The sequence below is a fragment of the Chinchilla lanigera genome, unplaced genomic scaffold, assembly GCF_000276665.1.
Source record: "Chinchilla lanigera isolate Chin_1 unplaced genomic scaffold, ChiLan1.0 scaffold00002, whole genome shotgun sequence".
NCBI classification, from domain to species: domain Eukaryota; kingdom Metazoa; phylum Chordata; class Mammalia; order Rodentia; family Chinchillidae; genus Chinchilla; species Chinchilla lanigera.
The window spans coordinates 3,125,790-3,140,372 of record NW_004955403.1 but is presented as its reverse complement, the minus strand read 5'-3'; the positions used below and the strand labels follow the sequence as shown (position 1 = coordinate 3,140,372).

Sequence of the window (14,583 nt, the reverse complement as noted above, 5' to 3'; positions counted from 1 at the left end):
CTGAAAAACGTTTTAAAAAGTGGAGAATATTTATCTTTAAAATGCTTTCAACAAGCTTAAATACCACACTTTCTTAGATGAGAATCCCACAGTAAAAATAAAGAGCAAAATACAACACACGTGACCGAAGTAGGGAGACAGATCGCTCTCTAAGGGGGAGAGCACCAAGAGATTTGGGAAGGGGGAGAACGGATGAAAAAAGGAATTAAGATGTGTTATGCACACACCAACCCCAGCTAAGGCATGTAAACATCAGGCACCCTACACAGGTACTAATAAACTAAAATAACAGAAATTGCTGTAAAATTAAAAAACAACAAAAAAAAAGAAAACTATATACCCAATGGTAATAAAAAATGAATTTAAAAAATGCTTTCCCGGGCATGGTGGTGCACGCCTGTAATCCCAGCATTCGGGAGGCTGAGGCAGGAGGATCATTGCAACTTCGAGACCAGCCTGGGCTACCAAAGTGAGCAAAAGTCCAGCCTGAATAGCATAGCGAGACCCTGTCTCAAAAAGACAAAAAAAAAAATGCTTGAAGGGAAGGGGTGGTGAGCCTGCTTAGTGGGAAAAAATGCTTCCAATGTTTTTACATCATTAACGTTGTCATTTCTACTTAACATCTTACTCTATACTTCCCTCTACTATGTTACTGGTGATCCCATTTCTTAGTTTCACTCTTTTCTGTATTTCCAGTTTCATGCACACACACAATTTTTTAAAAAGGAATAATCTCTGCAGGCCAAAAGGATTTACCGGGAATTTCCATCCACATCCAAAGTGAACCCTACCAAAGATTCTTTAAAGAATAGTATAACTGCTCAACTCTTCCCTAACACAATGGCTCTGGAAATACATCATCAACCTTGTCAGAGACTCAACCAATATGAGACAGATACATTCATAATGGTCAAAGGACACGAGGCTACAAAAGGACTTAGAAATAGGAAGTTTCATTTGAAAGGAGAGAGAATTTGGGGAAAAGGTTCTTTCTCAATTTTAATACCATTAAAATACTGCTTGCACAGCAAACAGCAAAAAAAAAAACAAATCTCACGGAAGTCTCTCAACTTCAACTTAATTCACATTCCTTCACAACCATGAAAATGACAGGTGCACACACCTCTTCCTTAGTCAAATGCTGTTCTCGCATTACATCCATGTAAGTCCGAGCATTCATCTTAGGGTCAGGGGTCTTCCCTCCTGCAGAAAAGAACAGCAACAGGACAAGAATACAATAAATAAAAGGAAATTAGGTTCAACTGACTTCTCTGCCCTGCTCTAATATTATGTTATTAGATAATCATTTAATTAATTTTTGATGGAAAACTTTAATAATTATACATCTTACTTTTTATTGAGTTTGCTGATCAATTTAACCTGTTTGAACACAAACATATCTACAGCAGTTTAAAACAAATACTTTAATGCATATAAAAACAAAATGACAGCACAGCTTAGAGTCTTCAGAAGTGATGGGTCCTGGGTTGCTAATCCGGAATACGTACACTTTCGTGCCTTTGTCTCCATCAGCAGTTCTGACTTCAAGCAGCAGAATAGAAGCCTAGAAAATTATCTCTTTACCATTAGTAACACTTTGGAAAGATATTTATATGCAAAACATTACCTGTTGCAAGCTGTTAAAATCCTGACTACAAATAACTATGACTAGGTAAGTTCTTCAAACAGTGTTCTAAAACAGTTTTACTTTAGAAAAGCTCATTTTTAAAAACATTCCTATAATCATACTCTGATGTCACGTTACTAAAAAAGGGCTTCATGCTTTTTATTTTAAAGATTTGTTGACCCAGAAACATATTTTTTATTTCTTAGAAAGTATAAATTATATCTGGAAACATATAACTTAAATATATTACTTCTACATTATTAAGATGCAAACAGAAGAAAAGTGGTGTACAAAGAGATGTGTTAGTCTCTTGGTTAAAGTTTTAGTATTTGCACTGCAAACTTCAGAATATCTTAAAGAAGCCCAAAGAGTATATATAACAAGATTCAGAGAGGCACATTATGCTTTAGAATGTGATAATTAGCTATACAAGTAGTATAGCATCATAATTTAAGAAAAAAAAATAAAATTCTAAGACATTTCCTACACTGAAGATCATGCCCAATTGGCAGTGTCATTCTTTCTGACACTAGCTCAGCTAAGACTTCCTTTGGGATACTTTTTCACCATAATCTAGAGAGGATGTGTTGAGCTGCACCCTTAAGAATGCAGACAGGACTGGCATATAGCAGTACTGCTGTAGGAAAGAAATTAAGGACAGTTAGTATGGGCCTGTGAATTCTGACATACATGTTTAAATCAATTACAATTATGCACGTAAAAAAAAAAGAATATCCCTACTAATTCATGCAGGCTGAAAGTCTAACTCATAAACCTGCAGCAGAATCTAACCCTAAGAAACAGGCACCTCATTCTGACTGTGAAGCTCACTCACCTGAGAAAGCTTCCATCAGCCTCACTATGCCCCTGGTGCTGACTCGCACACTACAATTAGCAAAACAGACTCCAACTATTAGAAAAGCAAAGTCTTTGGATACACACTTTTAACTTTAAGTATGCTCAGAGAAAAGGAGGTGCACTTACTAAGCTATATTTAGAACAATATGGGGAGCTCTAGTGTGAGAAATAGTTTCTCCAAAGTAATAGTCCTAAAATTCTAGATTTTGGAATGAAAACTTTCAATAAATTGAAAGTATTTTGAGCAGAAAAGCATATTTGTTCAACATATAGAAAGAGTACCCAAAACAAAAGTAAAAGAAAAACCTTTAACCCTTTGCGTTTCTATGGCATTGGCTCATTAGTTTCTTGTCCTTCTACCTGGAAAGAAAACTTGCATTATAAAGATGAAGAATATGGCATCTGTGACTTCAACCAAATCTATACAAATCTCTAACAAGGGGGACTTTAAAAGAAAAGCAAATCCATAAGCATGCCAAAAAAAATCAAAGGGCTAAAGACAACTTAATACAAATAAATTCTGAACATGTATGGAAAAGCTGGAAAGAATTACCATCTGCAAAAGGATCAAGACGCTCCGGGGAAATGATCATGGTCCGCCTGTGTTTTTTGTACTCGTCTTCCCGGTCTGCGATCTTCGGAGGCCGGTGCTCAGCAAATGGGTCATACTGCAAGTAGGCACATCTCCTTTAGTGCACAGGTCTTTAACCAAAAACCCAGACCACCAGTAAACACAACAGTCAACACGAGCCTACTGCTAAGCGAAACACTCGGATTAGTCTCATGGGTAGACGTTCACATGAAAGAACGAGGCATAAGAAAATGAGACATATGTATGTCCACATTCCCACACAGAATGTCTACTTTTACAGAACACATTATTTCTAATTCTCCCAAATCAACTCTTCTTAAAGCATTCCAGAAAATTTAAGGACTGCCACAGGAGCTCAGACATTCACTGATGATTAGCTGAACAGTGGCTCAATAAAAGAAAGGGCACCTGTTCTGTTGACTGTGGAATATCATTGAGCAATGCCACGGGGGCATGGTATCCTGGCTTCTTCTGCCCAAGTAAGCTTGTTGATGATGAGTAGTCATCGTCATCCTGCAATGAAAACCCCCCAAACCACAAAAAATGTCAGCACTTAAAATTCAGCAAGAAGAAATCTCTACTTCAAACATGGCAACTCCGAACACCTTATTTAGAACTCTTTGTTTTGCTTCTTTTGCCACATATATTTTTAAACACTATTTAACCACCAAAGAGTAATTGTGAATCTATCTGCTGTTTAACCAGAGCAATGTCACATACTGTGACTTTTTCAGTGTCAGCAGTGCAAGCCCAGGTCATTCTCCAGAAGCCCTCACACCCCACATATCTAACACCAAATGACAACCTCAGTCCCCACTGACTTCTCCCGTGAGGGCATGAGGACCCAAAGTGCTGGTCCCAGTTGTCGTCTACAAATTTTACCTTTGAAGCCGGGCGTGGTGGCACACGCCTATCTTGGGAGTTCAAGACCAGCCTGGGCTACGAAATGAGCTCAAGGCCAGCTGGAACTGCACAGTGAGACCCTGACTCCAAAAAGCAAAAAAAAAGAAATTTCACCTTTGAGACTTTTCAGTTCTTCTCAGGAAACAAAGTGCCAAATGTGAAGTAAAATGTTTGAATTTCATAAAAAAAAAAAAAACCAGCATTATTATATAAAATTTGTTACTGAATCACAGAAACAATTATTAAAAATTTCATCAAACTGGATGTTTGGGATGATCAGATAAAACATGAAATATATAAAACTCTTTGAGATTATATTTAAAAATTAAACGCAATTGTCCTCCATGATAAGTACAACACAGAAAAAGCCCACAAATGGGAATACCAAGAAAAATTCCATTCACGTTAAAATGCCAAAAGGAGCAAAATAAAACAGTACCAAGTACAATTCACAGTGCCTGAGCATGACGGCATCTCCTTACTAGTCTTAGCTACTTGGGAGCCTGAGCCAGGAAGATCTCAAACTTGAGTCCCACCTATGCAATACAGGCAGACCCTGGATCTTATTTTAAAAAAGCAAATCCAGGGCAGACCCTGGATCTTATTTTAAAAAAGCAAATCAAAACGAGATCCAAGGGCGATGATACACCCCTGTACTCCCAGCACGCACACCACTCCAAGCTCAAGGTCAGCCTGAGTGAGTTCAAGGCCAGCCTAAACCACATAGCGAGACTGTGACACCAAAAAGAAAGAAAAGAATCACAGAACAGGTAGCTATTCATAATCCACTCACGTCTTACCTGGTTACTCTAGACCAGTGGTGGTGAACCCTTTATAGCTTTCAATGATACAAGCAGACCACTGAGGCACACGTGCCGAAAGGTTCACCACTGATCTAGACTGAGCACTAAATTCAGGCATTTACTTTAAAATACTAATGGTCTGCAGTTGCCCTGGTAGATAAGCTAGTCTTCAACAAAAAGCTTCAGAAGTGTGGACCTCCAGGGAAGCTTCTGAACCTTAAAAAGGATAGATACTTTCATCATTTCATCTTGCTCATCTTGCTAACCTAGGCAGATGAATCAGAAAATTCCTATTTCTTCCTTTCAAAAGAAGAGGAAGGGGAAGGGGAAGGGGAAGGGGAAGGGAGAAGAGAAAAAAGGAGCACAGCGAAGCTAGCCTGCCTCTCACAATTTATAACTTACATCTTCAAGTTCAGTGGCGGCAATTGATGTCACGTAGCCAGCAAATCTGCTGTCGCTTCCACCATAAATCTCCTGGTCATAGTAACCTGTAGAATCAAGGCCCACTCCTTGCGCTTCATCAAGAGCTGCCTTCTTGCCTTGAATCTCTCGAATCTGTGCTTCAATATCTGTGAAAGGAACACAAAATGCCTTCATTTCATTATTCAAGGCATTTTCAACACACTGCATTTCTCTACTAGCTATTATCAAAATAATGTTAAATACAAAAAAATAACTGTACCATCCAAGAGATTAATAGAACTCTACACCAAACACATACCTCTCCTCACCTCAATGGGAAATTGTAATATTTTAAAAAGCCCTTACTGTTTCCACTACCAACTACCATCACCTGTACAATGAGCCCCCAAAGTGGTAAATGCTAAACCTTGCCAGCTGATGTTGATTAGGAACCCAGGGGCTACATTCAAGATTATTTAATCTTAACAGTACCAAAAATGTAAAAGCTAACAATGGAGCCAGATGCAGTGCACTTATCAGTAGTCCAGCTCCTTGGCAGGCCAAGGCAAAAAGATCCATAGGGTCCAGGAGTTCATAGCCAGCATGGAAAAAATGCAAGACACAGCCTCCAGGAACAACAACAACAAAAAAAGAAGCCGTACCCAAAGAAGGGGCTGTGGATAAAACTCAGCGGCACAGCACCTGCCTGGCACACACAACGTCATGAGTTCCATTCCCGGTACCAAAAAAAAAGACATCCAAAGAGTGGTTCTGATGAGTGATCTGCAACTCTCTGCAGATTCTGTGACACTAGAACAGCTCAACTCTGCATTCCTACATGCTCCCTGGGGTGGTCCTGGTCAGGGGGGACCCTACTCTGAACAATACACAACACAGGACAGAGCATGAAACTAAGCTGCTGTGATCTGAATTTGGTCTAAGCGCAAAGGTTCATGTGTTGCCAGGTATGGTGGCACACACCTGTCCAGTACTTGAGAGGCTGAGGCAGGATTTTCACTGCACATTCGGCACTAGCCTGGGCTACAGAGTGAGTTCAAGGTCAACCTGAACTACATTGACAGACCTCCTTTCAACTCAAAAGGCTGTGAGCTAGAAGGCTGCTCTCCAGTACAGCTGGGCCCAAGCAGTGGACCTTTATGACAAAATGGCAGTGGAAGGAAACTGAGGCAGTACTGCCTTTGGAAGGGGTACTGGGCTTACAAAGTGGGTTAAGTCTCAGTCTGTTTTCTACGGCATAAAAATTTTTGAGACTAAACGATAATGAACATGAAATACTTCAGAGAATTAACTCTTCCCATACTTCATCCTCTAAACACATCCAGTGATGAATCAATTCTCTTGCAAATATTTCCCAACCACCCCCAGGTCAATTTATTTACTGCATGCTGGAATTGAACAATGGGCCTTGCACATGCTAGGCAAGCACTTTACTACAGAGTTATACCTTCCCCAGTACCACTTACAATTTTTAATTCTGAAAAGCTTCAAAACTAAAAAGTCACAGTAGTATGAACACCCATATATTTGATATGCTTTAAAAAACACAGTGAATATTTATCTTAAAATTTTTACAGTAAAGTCGGGCATGGTGGCCCACATCCAGCACTCGGGAGGCTGAGGCAGGAGGAGGTTTTGATTGTGAGACCAGCCTGAGCTACAAAGTGAGCTCAGGGTCAGCCTGAACTGCATAGTGAGACCCTGTCTCAAAAAGACGCCCCCCCACCCAAAAATTATGTACTACAAACATAAACTGGACTAATAAAAAATGAAAAAAAAGGGCCGTGGATATAGCTCAGGGGCACAAGTACCTGCCTGGCAAGGGCAAGGTCCTAAGTTTGATTCCTGGTACCAAAAAAAGGAAAAACAGGTTTTCCTTTAGTTTAAAATAAAATCACCAGTTTTCAATCACATTTCAGAGGTATGCCACATTTCCCCATAAGAATAAAACAGGATATAAAATCAACATTTAAAAACCATCAACAGCTTTTCTATACAGCTAGCTGAGAAAGAAATTCCATTCACAATAGCTTTTAAGAAAAACTCTAGGAATCAACCTAACCAAAGACCACTTCAATGAAATTTAAGGAACTCTGAAGAAAGAAAATGAAGCAGACACTAGAAGAGGGAAAGCCCTCCGTGCTCAATCAGCAGAATTAACACTGTTAAAAAGGCAGTATTATCACTCAGGAGGCTGAGGCGGGAGGATCACTACAAGTTTGAGACCAGCCTGGGTTACAAAGTTAGCTCAAGGTCAGCCTGAACTGCCTACTGAGACCCTGTCTCAAAAAGACAAAAAACAATCCTATAGAAACACAAAAGACTGGACAGCTAAAGCAGTCCTAAGCAACAAGAACAACACTGCAAGCATCACAATACCCAATTTCAAAGTATACTACATCCTAGCACTCAGGGAGGCTGAGGCAAGAGGATCGTTGCGAGTTTAAGACCACTGGGCTACAAAGTGAGCTCAACCAGCCTGAACTGCATAGCGAGACCATCTCAAAAAGAGCCCCCCCAATATATATATACTACAAAGCCACAGTAACACAAACAGCATGGGACCAGCACGGAAACAGACACGGAGACCAGTGGGACAGCACTGCAGACACAGAAACCACCCACACAGCCACAGCTATCCAACTGTGAACAAAGGAGCCCAGAGCGCACACCGGGGAAACAGCTCTTTGACAAATGGAGCTGAGAGAACTGGATATCCACAGGTGGAGTCAAACTACATTCCCACCTCTTTCTGTGTACAAAAATCAACTCAAAGACCAAGATATATGAGACTTGAAACTTTTGAAACTGCTGGAAGAAAACACAGGAGAAACACTTGAAGCCATGGGCACAAGCAAGGCCTTCCTAAATAGGACTCCAATTATGCAAGAAATATCAAGAACCAAGAAGTGGGACTACATCAAACTAAAAGGCTTCCACATAGCAAGAGATACAGCCAACAGGTAGAGAGATAACCTACAGAATGGGAGAAAATCTTTCCTACTTACTCTTCTGATAGAGCATGAATATGTAAAGAACTCAAAAATATTAAGCCAAATGTGATGGTGCACGTATCTATAATTCCAGTTTAGGAGGCTGGGGCAGGAGGATCATAGGAATTTGAGGCCAGTCTGGGCTACACAGTGAGTTCAAGGCCAGCCTGAACTACATAGTAGGACCCTGTCTCAATAAATCAAGAAAAAAAGGTTAAAAAAAAAAAAAAAACCCACCAAAAAATTACCCCCCCAAAACAAATGACTCAATCAAAATTACAGGCTAATAAGTTTGTCAAAAGCAGTACAAACAGCCAATAAATACATGTAAAAAACACCTTTAGTCACTTGGGAAATACAAATCAAAACTACACTGAGGTTCTACCTCATACCAGTCAGAGTGGCCATCATCAAGAAAACAAAAAAATAATAAATGCTGGTGAAGGGGGGGTCACTACAGGTCTGTCTACATTTGCGATGTAAATGTAAATCAGTACAACTACTACATAAATCAGTACAACCACTACGTAAACCAGTATGGAAGTTCTTCAAAAAACTGAAAACAGAGCTCCCACTTGATCCAGCTGTACCACTCTTTTGTTTACAGCAGAAGGAGTTACATTAGCACACTACAGGTACACCTGCATACCCATGCTTGTTGGGACACAATTCACAACAGTCAACACGTGGAACCAGCTTCGGTGGCCATCAACAGATGAATGGATCAAGAAAATGGAGTGTTATTCAGCCATAAAAGACAAAATTTTGTCCTTTCCAGGAAATTTGCAGGAGAACAGAAAAATCTATACACCTTCTTGCTAAGTGAAATCAGCCAGATTCAGGTTAAGTGCTGCATGTTCTCCCAAAATGTGGACTCTACAAAGGATGGTGTGAAAGGAGAAGGGGAACTATTCATAGACAAGAGGAGAAGAGTAACGGTGAGAGAAATTACTGGAGCACAGCAGAAAGGATGGACGTGATCAAAATGCTATGTACATTGAAACCCAGTGTTTTCTAATTTTCACAGGCACAAATAAAAATGTATTTTAAAAATAAAAAGGGCAAGTCCGGGAGCAGGTCTATGGAATTCAAAATGATGCAACAGGTTATACTGTTGTTAACTAACAAAATCAGTAGCCTTTTATTAAAAATCAGATCTCAAACTTCTGAGAGCACATCACAGATACTACTTTTTTCCTGTATTTCAACCTTCAAAACTATTACAGCAGACAGGCAAGGAGGAATTTCCTCATTTGAGCTGGAACTATTTCTGTCCATTCTAAGTTTCATGTTTAAATAAAATGTTTTAGAGGTGAAGGTACAGCGCAAGGGTAGAGCACATCCTTAGCATGGCAAGTCCTGGGCTGCCTGCCTGCTCCGTTGCAGCACTTTCCTATTCCCCGAGGGATACAAACAGACCATAGCAGTGCCTAGGAAACTGGTCTGTCTGAGAGGTGATTCAGTAACTGTTACCCCTAAAAGGATTTAAGCCTTTCCCCTACAACCTGCACACACCACTTTCAACTACACAGGTTCTTTACAAGGACCACAAATGCTATTTCATCAGCTTTCAGGCAGAAACACAGAAGGCATAAACCAGCCCTAAGGCCTGCAATCTCCTCTCCCTCACCAGGGCTGCTTGCCAGCCACCTCAATCGAAATGACCCTGTGCCCATTACAAAGGGGATCCTAGTCCTGAGACACAAACTAGAAACGCACCATACCCCTAATGCTGACAAGTGCCCCAGGCCCTGCAACCCTTCCATCTCCAGTCCCAGCCTACCAACATTCCAATTTAAAATATTTGGGGGCTGGCAAAATAGTTCAAAGGGGCAGTGTGTGTGCTTAGCATGTACAAGTCCCTGGGTTTTATCTCCAGCACCAAAAAGTACCAGTTTCACACTTTTTAAAAATCTTATACTGTATACAACTAAAAAATGGCAAAGGAGTATATATTGTTTACAAAAACTGTATCATACATATCGCTATGCAACTTGCTTTTTCTCCCCTCATTTGCCTCAAACAGCTTTAGTTTCCTTCTGAAGGACGTTTTCCAGTTGAAGTTTCAGCAACTGGTTCCTACCTAACAATTGGTTTTATTCAGTAACTACTGTACTTTTTATCTACTAAACTTTACCTACTCATTTTATGAACATGATGATCAGCAACAGAGCTTTCTAATTACAAAGGTTCATAAAATGCTGAATTAGTGTTTAGATAAAAATCTATGTAAATCATGGCTGGAGTCTTATTAACTCAAAATTCAGCAACAAAATTTCCTAGCCCAAGGTCTTCTGGTGCTAGGTAGCTGTTCGTGGTTAATTAACCCTGAGGCAAGTTTATTACTAAATTTCCACAGGTTGCAAAGTTAAATGTTTATACACCAAGCACTGTTTATACACTGTTTTCTGTCTCTGCTTCAACTACTAGTAAAAAGTCAAAAAACTAATGGGTTATGTTAAAACATTGTAACAGCATATTTTTACAAATATGTTATCCACAAAATTAAGACACCAGATCCCACAAAGCTTAGCAACTTGCTAGGCAAGTAACAGAATAATTAAAAAGTAGAAAACTCAGTAATTGTATCTTAACAAACTATATGCCAATGTAATTAGAGCTCTCAGGAGGCTGAGGCAGGAATACAGTGAGTTCCAGGCCAGTTTGGGCTAAAGTGAAACCCTGTTTCAAAAAAAAAAAAAAAAGAAAAAACTTCACAGCTTCAATTTTTACAAATGTTGCAAATTTTATAAACACTGCACATCTCTGGGACAAACCAAAAAAGTTGCCTTTAACTCCATACCTTCAGCGCTGATGCTGAACTATCTCTAGTGGAGGTATTTCTGCGACTTTTAGCCAGGGAAGAGGCAGAGAATCCCACAATATCCTCCCCTCCCTGCCTCCACCATGGCCGACACGCACCGCTCCACCTAATCTCCTGCCAGGAGGGCTCCCTAGTGTTTCAGACGCTCAGATACGAACGCAAAGAGACACCGGCTGCAAACGACTCGGCCAACATAGCACTTCTCCAGCCAGGCCAGTGGCCGACGAACGCTGTGCACTGCGGCAGCCAACCACCAGCAGGAAGCCTCCACACCGCTGCCCGGTGCACCAAGGCACACACCACGTGCTCAGCCAGCAATGTGCACCCACGCACCAGTGTGCACTTAGGGAGCTGAGACACACCTGAGCTGTCTGCAGTGCGCAGCAGTCACAGACAAGGCTACTGGTAAATACCGGTTTACAGCTTCTGCTGCTTAACACCAAGTAAATGTTTGTGAGAAACTCCCACGGTCCTCGCGACAGCTTAGGCAAGCAAGAGCACACAGTAGATGCATTATGAAGGAAGAACTCTGAGATGGGATGGATGGAAGGACAAGACCAACAAAATAAGGAAGACAACAAAGATAAGTGTAATTCCACAGCAACACAGTGTTAGCATAAGGGGATTCAGAGAACAGAAACATTTAATGTGGATTTTTCTGAATGAAAACCTCACTTTTTGCTCCTTCCCTAACCGTTCCCTGATCCCATCTTCAGTGAAACAGACCACGGGTTGCCCTCTTAGCTATTGATCCTGAAATCTTAAAAGGAAGCAGATTCCCTACCTTGACAGTAAATTTAAAACTGCAAAACTGAAGTGCTGGGTAGTCCTTCAAATCCTGAGTTGTCATAGTCTGGATAGGGCTTCAAAAAAAAAGCCAGGCATGCTGGTGCATGACTGTATTCCAGCACTTGGGAGGTTAAGGCAGGAGGATCGCCATGAGTTCCAGGCCAGCTTGGGCTACAGAGTGAGTTCAAGGTCCGCTGAACTACATAGCAAGACCCTGTCTCAAAAAAATAAATAAATAAAAAATAAAAATTTTAAATAAAAGCAAATAAATTTGAGCCCACCCTGAGCAACTTACTGACTTAGCAAGCCCTGTCTTAAAATTAAAAAATAAGACTGGGCTTGCAGCTTAGTGTGAGGGCGCTGGATTCAATCCCCAATACTGAAACAAAGAAAACGTCTTACATCAAAGATCAAAGTACCAGTTAAGTATATTAGAGGTGATAGAGGGGTATTTACCAAGGAGTCTGCAGGAGCCAGGCTAATGGTGGGGTTCTGAGGGTAAGCTGTCAAGAATAAGAGCCTTTAAAATAGGTACTGTTGCTGGGTGTGGTGGCACACATCTGCAATCCCAGCACTAGCAATTTTTTGCCCCCTTTTTTTTTTTTTTGGGAGAGAGGGTCTCACTATGTAATGCAGGCTGGCCTTAAACTCACTTACTGAGCCCAGTCTGGCCTGGAATTTACAGCAATCCTCCTGCCTCATCCTCCAGAGTGCTGGGATTACAGGCATGTACCACCATGCCCAGCCCTGGTATTTATTTTAAGGAATGAGAATCACTGGGTGTCATACAAAACTATTTTGGGAAGCAGGTAAGCTTGCTAGGAAACAGTATGTATTTACCGCCACTAAAATCATGGTTGGAAGGAACCCTTTGCTAGACTTCCCTCCAGCAACTAGTGCAGACTAAATCTAAACTATGATTTAAAGACCTAGAACTAGTCATTTTCTCAGTGCTTCCCCTGCATGGGACCCTGGAATCCTCACTACAGCAGCCAAAGTGAGAATCCAAGAGAAAATGAATGTGTTCTGTGTTTTTAGTGCCATTTTCCCTTTCCCTCCTACAGGACCAAGGCGCCACAACAAATAAATTCCAAGGGAAAGAAACAGAGGAGGGACTTAGGAGCTAAAAAGACTTAAGAGATACACCAGTCACCATGTTTGGGCTTTATCTGGAACCTGTTCCAAGAGAGCAAAAGACGAATGGGCAAACCTGAAGGCTAGCTGATATTCTGCTGTAGTAATTACAGGCACAGTAACAGCAATGCCTCAGAAGATCCATACATTTAGAAATACATGCAGCAGCCGGGCATGGTGGCGCACGCCTGTAATTCCAGCACTCAGGAGGCTGAGGCAGGAGGATTGTTGCGAGTTTGAGTCCAGCCTGGGCTACAAAGTGAGCTCAAGGCCAGCCTGAGCTGCATATTGAGACCCTGTCTCAAAAAGACAAAAAAAAGAAATACATGCAGCAACACTCATGGATGAAGTGATACATCTAGGATATGCTTCCAAATAATGTGGGGTACAAAGGACTACTGGGCAAACAAACTACCACCAATTTTATAACTGCTTAAGGTGGGAAGTCCTGGGGGCTCTCTTCACTATTCTGCATTCCTGTTTGTTTGCAGCTCTTAACAACAAAAAGTCCTGCATTTCCTTTTCAAGCATGCTTTAAGTTCAGCTCATCTGATTTTCTCCTCTGGTCCCTTGAAACTAGAGCCTGAGTGACCCACCAAAAAAGTCTGTCTTCTCTAAAATGGAATCCTTCTCAAACACAGAAAACTTCTTAGCTCCTTTACACAATACAGTAGTTCCCCCAAAGTAAGACTGAGTCTTATATTAATTTTTGCTCCAAAAAATGCAATAGGGCTTATTTTCAGAGGATGCCTTATTTTTTCATGAACCACCTGCATTTACTCATGTACAAAATCTAAATTTATTCATCTATTCACGTGCAAAAATCTACCTTTATATTAAAAATCTACTTTTTTTTGGGGGGGGGGTACCAGGAATTGGTACCTGCTGTGCCACTGAGATATATCCCCAGCCCCCCAAAAACCTACATCTATTCAATATAGTCCTGTCACCTTCTGGAGCACCATCATAACTCTCCAGACCCCCAATTCTGGCCTGAACGTCTTGTGACTTCATTTCCTGTAGAACCAATGGCTCCAACAGCAGAGCTGTCCTTACAGGAGCACTGCTTGTCCATGTGGCCTGCTTGTGATGCACTGACGACACAAATCTCAGCAATTTTATCTAGGAATTCCTCACCCAGTCCCAACCTCTTGCAGGCTGGCTTCACAAAGTTTCCATTCAATCAAGTGCTAACTGAAGACTTATGCGACAGGAGTGGCAACAAGAATGATTCACAATTACAAGTGACGACCACACAAAAGCAACTAAAAATTGCAAGTACCGAAATTCAGAAAACATTTATTTCACGAGTGCATTAAGTACCTCCATTACAACACACAACATACGTATTACAAAGATGATTCACATTAGACACAACCAAATCCGTTCCTTATCAAGTACCACATTATCCGCAGGTTGTGTATATACTCAGATTGGTCACTGGACAGTAAGTTTCCAGTTGATCTGTTTATACAGGCGTTCACCTCTTGTAGAAAGGTGCCTGCTTGAGTTTTTACAAATATTTAATTCTAACTTATACTGTCACTTACTTTAATATCAGTATCAGCAATGTTACTTATATTTATATATTAATATTTTTGAGGCAGGGTCTCACTATGTACCACAGGCTGGCCTCAAAC

General features: G+C 40.9%; 1 protein-coding gene across 1 annotated transcript in view; it reads right to left on the bottom strand.

Moving 5' to 3' along the window:
* The window catches only part of Sf3b1 (splicing factor 3b, subunit 1, 155kDa), a 28,436-nt gene extending 23,023 nt beyond the window's left edge, over positions 1 to 5,413 (bottom strand). The window contains exons 1-4 of the mRNA XM_005373873.1: positions 5,186 to 5,413; positions 3,486 to 3,590; positions 3,039 to 3,153; positions 1,124 to 1,203 (exon numbers count right to left, since the gene is read on the bottom strand). Coding sequence (XP_005373930.1) covers positions 1,124 to 1,203; positions 3,039 to 3,153; positions 3,486 to 3,590; positions 5,186 to 5,413 — 528 coding nt within the window. The remainder of the gene's footprint in view (positions 1 to 1,123; positions 1,204 to 3,038; positions 3,154 to 3,485; positions 3,591 to 5,185) is intronic.
* Positions 5,414 to 14,583: the final 9,170 nt, after the last annotated feature.